The sequence below is a fragment of the Trypanosoma cruzi genome, genomic scaffold (assembly GCF_000209065.1).
Source record: "Trypanosoma cruzi strain CL Brener 1047053516425 genomic scaffold, whole genome shotgun sequence".
NCBI lineage: Eukaryota > Euglenozoa > Kinetoplastea > Trypanosomatida > Trypanosomatidae > Trypanosoma > Trypanosoma cruzi.
Window position 1 is genome coordinate 27,096 of NW_001849211.1, and position 8,394 is coordinate 35,489.

General features: G+C 47.6%; 5 protein-coding genes across 5 annotated transcripts, besides 17 other annotated features; all 5 read right to left on the minus strand.

Moving 5' to 3' along the window:
- Positions 1 to 8,394: a sequence feature (heterozygous, non-Esmeraldo-like haplotype).
- Positions 50 to 105: a microsatellite.
- Positions 374 to 402: a sequence feature (AT_rich).
- Positions 409 to 463: a sequence feature (T-rich).
- Positions 616 to 649: a sequence feature (CT-rich).
- Positions 751 to 818: a sequence feature (T-rich).
- Positions 870 to 939: a sequence feature (T-rich).
- Positions 1,108 to 1,270: a sequence feature (A-rich).
- Positions 1,321 to 2,127, minus strand: Tc00.1047053507775.10 (hypothetical protein, conserved; the record flags this gene model as incomplete). Its single annotated transcript, XM_800456.1, has 1 exon — positions 1,321 to 2,127. The coding sequence occupies one exon, from the start codon at positions 2,125 to 2,127 to the stop codon at positions 1,321 to 1,323; it is 807 nt and encodes a 268-aa protein (XP_805549.1).
- Positions 2,624 to 2,653: a microsatellite.
- Positions 2,758 to 2,784: a microsatellite.
- Positions 2,846 to 2,865: a microsatellite.
- On the minus strand, positions 2,885 to 3,889 carry Tc00.1047053507775.20 (hypothetical protein, conserved; the record flags this gene model as incomplete). The annotated part of the gene is made up of 1 exon (XM_800457.1): positions 2,885 to 3,889. One exon carries the CDS (start codon positions 3,887 to 3,889, stop codon positions 2,885 to 2,887), a length of 1,005 nt encoding a protein of 334 aa, XP_805550.1.
- Positions 3,981 to 4,007: a sequence feature (AT_rich).
- On the minus strand, positions 4,212 to 5,855 carry Tc00.1047053507775.30 (hypothetical protein, conserved; the record flags this gene model as incomplete). Its single annotated transcript, XM_800458.1, has 1 exon — positions 4,212 to 5,855. One exon carries the CDS (start codon positions 5,853 to 5,855, stop codon positions 4,212 to 4,214), a length of 1,644 nt encoding a protein of 547 aa, XP_805551.1.
- Tc00.1047053507775.40 (hypothetical protein, conserved) lies at positions 6,062 to 6,604 on the minus strand (the record flags this gene model as incomplete). The annotated part of the gene is made up of 1 exon (XM_800459.1): positions 6,062 to 6,604. One exon carries the CDS (start codon positions 6,602 to 6,604, stop codon positions 6,062 to 6,064), a length of 543 nt encoding a protein of 180 aa, XP_805552.1.
- Positions 6,703 to 6,784: a sequence feature (A-rich).
- Positions 7,222 to 7,245: a microsatellite.
- Positions 7,329 to 7,393: a sequence feature (A-rich).
- Positions 7,457 to 7,618: a sequence feature (CT-rich).
- Positions 7,510 to 7,625: a sequence feature (T-rich).
- Tc00.1047053507775.50 (proteasome alpha 7 subunit, putative) lies at positions 7,627 to 8,340 on the minus strand (the record flags this gene model as incomplete). Its single annotated transcript, XM_800460.1, has 1 exon — positions 7,627 to 8,340. The coding sequence occupies one exon, from the start codon at positions 8,338 to 8,340 to the stop codon at positions 7,627 to 7,629; it is 714 nt and encodes a 237-aa protein (XP_805553.1).

The window sequence follows — 8,394 nt, forward strand, 5'->3', positions numbered from 1 at the left end:
TACGGGGTGTTGTGGTACCATGTGAATTAAATCTCCCAAAGATCCCCTCTTTTTTTTTGTTTGTTTTTTTGTTCCTTTTTTTTTTTTTTTTTTTTTTTTTGTTTTACATCCAATTTTCTTCTTTTCGTTTTGTCTCCTGCCTCCTGCACCGCCACCAACACCCAACGCCCCCACCACCACCCACCCACCCCCTTCCCACTTCGTGCAGAAATAGAGAAGCAAACGCGCCAACGCGTACACACTGCAAATCCCACGTACCCAGAAGGTGTGAATGCGTCATATTACGGGCATGTCTGCCAAGTAAACCAAAAGAAAAAAAAAGAAAAATCGCTCAGTCCCCCAACACCGCCATCTCTCTCCCTCTACACACCACAAAAAAAAAAAAAAAAAATTAAATAATAACCTGTTTTTTTGTTGTTGTTGTTGTTTTTTTATTATTTATTATTACTTTTTGTTTTTGTTTCGCGGGAACTACAAATACGTCTTCTTTTTTTTTTTTTTAGTTCTTGCAGGGGATTCCCACTTTAAATAAATAAATACGAAAAGATAAACAAAAATAAAAGAAAGAGATGATAACACACACACACACAAACAGTTATATAAATGATCATCATACTCCTCCTCCTCTCCTCCTCTCCTCCTCTTCTTCTTATTTTTTTTATCTTTTTTTTTTTTTCTTGTCGCCTCATTAATTGAAGGCCTAAATTTACGTGCCTAAATTTTCAGTTACGATTCCTTTTCTTCTTCGTGTTTTTGCTTTTTTTTTGTTTTTGTGTGTTTTTTTCCTTCTTTTTCTCGTTTTTTTTTTTTTTTTATTTATTATGATCGGTCGTCTCATTTATTATCGCCTTCCCCCCCACACACACACACTTTTCTTCTTCTTTTCTTTTGGCCCTTTTTTTCTTTTCGTTTTCCTTTTTTTTTTCTTTTATTATTTTCGACTTTTTTGTTTGTTTGTTTACTTCATTCACTCCCCTCTCCTCCCCCTCACATGCCTCCACATCGACTTCCCCGCTCGCTGATGCCACACACACAAACACACCTTCACTCGCAGCGGCGCTGTCCGGTGGTGGGAGCGTCCAAAGTACACACACATGCACGCACGCAAAAAGAAAAGAGAGAAAAGAAAAGGGAAAAAAAAACAGCATGTGAGAAAAAAGCACTTCCATGCGGCATACAAGAAAGTAAGGAATAATAAACTACGAAATGGGAAGGGGAGATGAGAAAAACAAACAAACAAAAAAAAAAAAGAGAAAAAGAAGGAAAGGAACACAGTGGGTCGCAGTGATCCTCCCTTCTCCCTCCCTCACTTTCTCCCTCTCAGTTCTGAAGCATTGTGCGTGTTAGCTGGAGAGCCACATCCTTCGGCGGAGTGTTAAACGGCAGTGCCAGCGTAGGCGGCAGGTTGTAATCTAAGAAGGGCTCCGGTGGGCGGTACTTTGGAGGCGATGCCTTGGCATTCGATGAAGAAAGCTGAAACGGCAGATGTGTTGGCACACCGACCATAAACGATGTTTGCGGCTTGGCTTTAGCCCCGTGTGTCTGCCGACTACCGCTCGAACTAAGTCCTAACATCAGTGGGGAGGGCGACAAAGCCCCACCGTTCACCTGAACAGTGCCAGTTGGGTTGCTGTTCATTGCTAGAGGGAGTGTCTTTTGAGCATTGTGCACGTTGGGATTGAGAATGTACCCGTAGCCATTCACATCAAGGTGACGCTCATCGGGAAGTTCATGAAGATATTGGCACTGTGCCCCGCGAAGACACCCCCCGTTGAGAAAGTACTTGCACAGCTCTTGCGACCGATCGTGACTGACGATCGCCGGCATCAGACCGACAGCGTTGCTGCCCATGCCATTCACACCACCGCCCCCGCTCTGCACGAGCACCGATGGGGAGGTGGCAGTGACGGCAGATGAGGACAAAAAGGCGTAGCTATTGCCGCTAGGAAGTGATGTGGTTGCGGCCGCGTTAGCCGCTGCAACCGTCGAGGTAATTGGCGCTGAGGCGTTGCCACCACCCATCCCTGTTGCTCCACGGCTGTTTGCATTTGCACCTCCGCCTGACGTCCCTGTGGAGGTGCCGCCAAGCAAACCCGTCCCCCAGAGGCCAGGATCCTTTGGCATCATTATCACAGGGAAAGGACACACTCAGCTCAGAAACTATATATATATATATAATGTGTAATGTATATAGAATCACTGAGTGAGAAATCTATGTAATAAAGGCGTATATTTCACCCTCCCTAGTGATTCTTTTGCAGGATTCTCTTTAACCTGCAAACGTAGCAGCGACGCAAAGAAGAAAAAAAAAAAACACCCTTAACAACGGTCAGCCTGTGTCACCGTTCTACTCCCTGAGCCCCTCCCCCCCCTCCCCCCTAACCCCTGTCTCCTTGGTAGCGCTGTGGTTGTTGTGGTTGTTTTTGTTTTTTTCTTCTCTCGTTTCGCCTTATTAGGCTTAAAACCCTGACTATTTTTATTTTTATATTTACTTTTCTCCGGTTTAAATTTATTGGAATCCTTTGTTTCTCCTACACTTTTTTTTTTAATATTTCCCACGTTCCTGCGCCGTCCACTTCGGTTTTCAGCGAAGCAAAATGACTGCGCAAAAGAAGCACAACCCAAAAAAAAAAAGAAAAAAAGAAAAAAAAAACGTAGTGGACCGCAGCAGCAGAAGTAAAAAAAAGAAAAAGAAAAGAGAATTTAAAATGTAGGTCCTTTTCCCCGCCTCCTGCTCTCCCCTCCCTCCTTCCAAAACACACACGCACGCACGCACGCACGCACTATTCCCCTTTTCCGCCCTTTGGCTGCGGTCCTTCTCCTCAACAGCCGCCACAGACCCGAAGCTGCTGCTGCTGCTGCTGCCGAGGCGCCAGTCTGACACTCACACACCACGCTGCTTCTCTTGTGTGCGGCGAACGTTGACTGAGCGAAGATAGGCCGTCATGGGGAGCAACACAACAACAAACAACATGGTTACAGCGCCAATGCCGCGACTCTTGCACCGGACACATGTGCACTCAAAGCCCCACCGCTTTTTCATTGCCAACGCCAATCGTGACAGTGGGAGGGTATTTCCAGGCATGTAGTTGATGAACAATTCCTCTCCCTCACGCACCGGGCGTACTGTTCGCGCGCTCAGAAAAAATCTTCCCTTCAGACTATTGTACGTAATTGTCACCTCCACGTTGGGCTCGCACTGGTGGTTAAAGTACTGTGCCTCAGGAAACAGGCAAATGCCACGTCGCCCGTTGTATTCAACGTCGTATCGATTGAACTCAATGATGAGTGGAAGCTTTTGCAAATCGTAGGAGGAAAACTCGCCGCTAAGAAGATAATTCGCCCCATTCTTAAGAACGCCTTCCGCGCCCGGGGCACGCACATCCTCCACAAACTCAAAGACATCCCTCTCTCGGGTAAAGTATGAAAAACCGCCAGACATGAGTGTCATGACGCGGTGTTTGATGTACAGCTTCTCCTCAGGGGAGCCAAGCACAAGTTTTGTAAACACCTCCTTTGTAAGGATCAACACCTGTTCCCGTAGCGTTTGCTCCTCACTGTCCCCAATATACATGGCGTAAGCAGGGAGATTCATAATTTCACGCCCGTAACCAATCTCACGACACGCAAACACACCTCGTGCGTACGCACCACCGATGTTGGCGTTCATGTCAATTTTCACGTCGTCCGTCACAAATCCGCCTTTGGGGGGATCAATTTTTCCTTGAACAGGTGAAACACGCGCAAAGTACCGCGCCCCCGTCTCTATAGTTGAAAGCACCATTGCCTTTTCAAGGTTGAAACGGAGAGTCATCCGTTGAAAGGCGCTTCGGTAACCAAATGTGATGGGCATGTGAAAAAGAAAATGGTTCCCCCCCAAAAGGGGCATCTGGCAAGGCCGGGATGTGGAGATCTGTTCCCCCAAATAACTGCCCGGAGAAGAAAAAAAAAAAAGAAGGAAAAAGTAAAACACATAAAGGTATATATATATATATATATTATTTTTTGAATCACGCAGAAACGCGGATACCCCGAGCAAATGCCCGAAAATGTCATCTGACAAAACGGGAGTGTAAACCAACGCTTGTCATCTTTGAATTTATGTCCTTTTTCTTTCCTCTTGTTATTATTGTTCCTCTACCTCTCCTTAGCTTGGTATCATCTATAAGAAGAACTCTCTTTGGATGTATTCACATACCCCCCTTTCTTCTTCAAGAAGGACGCAGCAACAGAACCGTGTTATGCTCCACAACACACATTGTCATCGGTCTCTCCTTCGGTCGCATAAAGTAACTCATACCTTCACTAACACAACCGCCATTGCCGCTGGAATTCCCGCCGTCTCCCACAATCGCGGCCTCGCGTTTCTCGTTGATTGACGAAGCGGCTTTCCCTCCTTTCGAGGGAAAAATACGCTGGAGTGGACGATGGTAAAGAATTTCCATTGTGACTGTGTCAAGTGCAATTAAAGCACCACTCCGCAGAAGTACCGCCAAAGTGTAAGGAAGAAAATTATCAAAAAGTGCAATGTCGGAAACAGGAATATCCTCGCTGCAGTACGTGTGATGCCCAGGACGCAGTGTGAACTCTCTCACAGGCTCTGTATGCCCCTTCGTTGTCTCAAGCTTGGCGAATTTCAGTGGTGGTCCATCCTCGCTTGCGGTCCCGTAATGCTGCTGTGAATCATGAACCGTGAACACCGTGACTATATTTCCATCCAATACCATTGCCACAAGACCGGACTGGTAATATGTGAAGGCTCTGCCGCTCCCCTTTTTCTGAGGGATCGGAGGAACGGCGGTGACCATAGATACACGCCCCGCCATTCGCTCCGCCGGGGTGCAAAAAATAGAGGTATGCGCCAAGGTTTCCAAGTGAACACCCATGAGCGATACGGCACCATCCGACCACGCCGTCAGAAAAACACTTTCATCATCATCCCACCAGCCAACGTATTGCAGTTCCGCCGAGGCCGCATTACTCGGAGACCGTATGCGAGTCCAAGGTGTCTCCACAGTGAACGTCTCAATTGACTCGCCCTCCTTCCACTTCAACACACAGAAGAGAGTCACGTACTCCACAATCTCTCCGGTGAGAAAGAAACTGTTCGTTTCCACGGTGGTTGCACCACACGGTACCGTTGAGGAGAATACGGCGACAACACGCCCTCCCTTTGGGCTGAATCGAATGTATGCCTTTTCCCATCTCCCTTTTGCCGGAACAGCGTCATCGGAAGGCAACTCTACAGCCTTGTGAACCGCCCCCGTCTTGATGCTCACAGAACGCGTGTGACTGGACGCCTCGGATTCGACGGTGAAGAGACACAACGAGCCCTCCGCCGAGGCACACACAAGCGACAAAAATCCTTCCCCCTCCAGTGCCGTGCCAGACGTCGTGATGGACACGGATGACTCCCGTTTCCCTCGCCGGGGGAAAAGTACAGTGTCGATCGCCGCCACCCCTTCTCGACGAGAATCGTGCTGACGCGAGACGTCTTTCTTCTGTGCACGTTCGTCCCTTCGACTCCGTCGCGAGGAATCATGTTCAAAAAGGTACATCTTCATAAAATTGGTGGTGTTGAGGATGCACACTACACCACCAGAGAGAGCGCAAAAAAGGTAATTTGAAAGGACCGTCGAAAAGGAAGACGACGCTCCCCCGGTGCGGTGGCCACGAGCCCAACAGCAGTCTATCACCGCCATGTTGGACGATGCAGTTGACGATGTCACACGTCGTTGAGCATCCCCACGAAAATTTCGCTGTAAAGAAGTTTTGGCCAGGTGTTGCCGCTGCACATGATCCTCCGCGGTTAACTCCCTTCGCCAGTCATCAATTGCAAACATGTTACCGCTCATATGACTTCTAGTCCTTTACTATTAGGGGCTACAGGCCACACAAATAAACACAAGCACAAGGGGATATTTTCATTGCAATGAATATATACAGTTACAATGGTGTCCCCTCCTCAACAGTGGAAAAAAAACATTCACAGTTACCGGCAATCATTATACTCCACACCAATGCACAATCAAAATTAAAAAAAACATGGCGCCTCGTAATGCTACTCCTCCTCCTCCGTTGCATCTGGAATTGGCTCCCATCCGGAAGGTGGTTTCTTCGCTCCAGACGAACAGAGTACCCTGAATCGGTTGCCTGAAAGTTTCCGGTCGTTACGCTGAGCCTTATTTATGTCCTTGTGCATTCTATAGGTCGACGGAAGCGAAGTCCCATGCACAGTCATATCATAGAGATACTTTCCGTACATAGCGTTGTCTTCGTTAGGAATATCACGTCGGGCAAATAATTCATAATGTGTGTTGTTTGGTAATCGTTTTTTCATAATGAAGTCCGGAAGGTTCTGCCCGTATCCCGGACGCATCTCCCGCATTGGATACCCTGTAAATGTCTTAAACTCCGGCGACATTGACCGCTCGTCCTCTAACTGCCACGCACCCGGTGCCTTCTCCTCAATGTACTCCTGAAAGATGCGGGCTCGCGCCAGCCGCAAGTCCCAACGCTGTGCACACGGAACTGGAAGAGTGCTGGGGTGTGTATATCCAACACGGTGAACTCCCAGACGAATCGGCACCCCGCGCAAAGCCATTTCAAGTACTATACCCCCTCACCCTGCACCCTCACTCACACGTAGACGCCCCCTCCGCAGCGACTACAGGGAAAGAGAAAGAGGGAAAAAGACGTGGGAAATAAACACAGAAACATAAATGCAAAACAAAACAAAGGTAAAAACACATTCAACACAATAAATAAACGCAGGGAACAAAAAGGGAGAGAGCCATTGACGGTAATGTAACATCGCCCTCCCCCTCTCCCCAACACACACACGCAAAAAAGTGGCCCAAAGAAACATCATGCAAACACGCAATCCAGGTGGTAATGACATGACAGACGGATCGAGAGAAACGGACGTCCACAGCCGCCAAATCCTCTCCTGGCATGTTATTCCCTCAAAAGCCGGCACAATGCAGGAAAGTATCCCCAACGTTGTGAAATAATCGTCGGTAATTAATCTTAAGGAATAACACACACGCACACACACACGACGAAAAAAAAAAAGAAAATGACGTATTGGCACTTGTTTAAGCCTCTCCTCCAACGGCAGCACATCTTGACCACATTTCCACTTCTTCCTTCACGCCCTTCCACCACCACCACCACGTCTCCTTCGCACAGGACCCAAGAATAAAGAAAAGAAGCAAAAGAAACAATAATAATAATAATAATAATGTGCGTCCAATAAGAAGAGTCAAGACGTATCGCTCACAGTCGGCAAAAGACCCTGCCGGCAAGAAGGAACCAAAAAATATGTCAGAGAAAAGTAAAAGAAAAAAACAACAACAATAAACAATAAAAAACAAACGAAAAAGAAAGAAAAAGAGACGTCCACACGAAACAAAATCGATCGTGGAGCCCAATGAATACCCTCTTTTGCATTGTATTCTCCTTTCTGCCTCCCCTCTGTCACCACCTCCTCGTCCTCCTCCATCCGCGTTCTTTCCCTTTTTTCCTTTTTTTCTTTTATCTTTTTTCACGCTCTCTCTCCTTTGCATCTCGTATTTCCCCCTCTTTTTTTTTTTTTTTCTTTTTCGCTCCTTCCTTCATTCCTTACTACTGCGGCGCGGGAGGTTTCGGGATCATGTCATTCGGCACATGCTGAAACACACAATTTGACTTGTTGCACACCCATGCCACCTCCAACTCGTACAATTTGTCCTTTGATTTATCGTGCACATCGTGGAGGATTTTCGTGAGCTTCACCACCGCCTCGTCGCAGGTAAGTGATTTAAAATTCAGTTTCTCTAACTCTGTCTTGGCCACTGTTTTCCCCTTCCCCAGTGCTATGCCGTAGTAACCGGCCACTGTTCCGCTCGGGTCAGAGACGAAAAGCTGTGGACCGTCATCGGCGTAGGAAGCAATTATAACAGAGCAGCCAAAGGGGCGGTAGGCGTAGTGGGTGGTGTAAACATGCATAAATTCACCAATACGGGATGCAAGCACAGAGCCGGGAATGGGAGTAGCGAATACATCACGACTGTTTTCCGCCTCAGCACGAGCCCGTGAGACAACGGCGCGACCATCAGGAAGCATGCCGCAAATGCAGACACCAGCCTGGCGATCTACAGCGTGGATGCGATCATTCGACCTCTCCTCCAGCATGCGGCTGGTAAGAATCTTTTCTACCGCTACCACCACACCGTCGGTGCAACACGCAGCAACGGCCGTACTGCCATTGTCAACAGCCTTGCATGCGTATTCCACCTGAAAGACTCGACCATCCGCAGAGAAGATGTCCGTTGACTGGTCATGCTCCGTTCCTGACATTTCTGAGGGGTTCTTTTTCCTTCTTGCTTTTTTTTTCTTCTTATTGTTTGGATG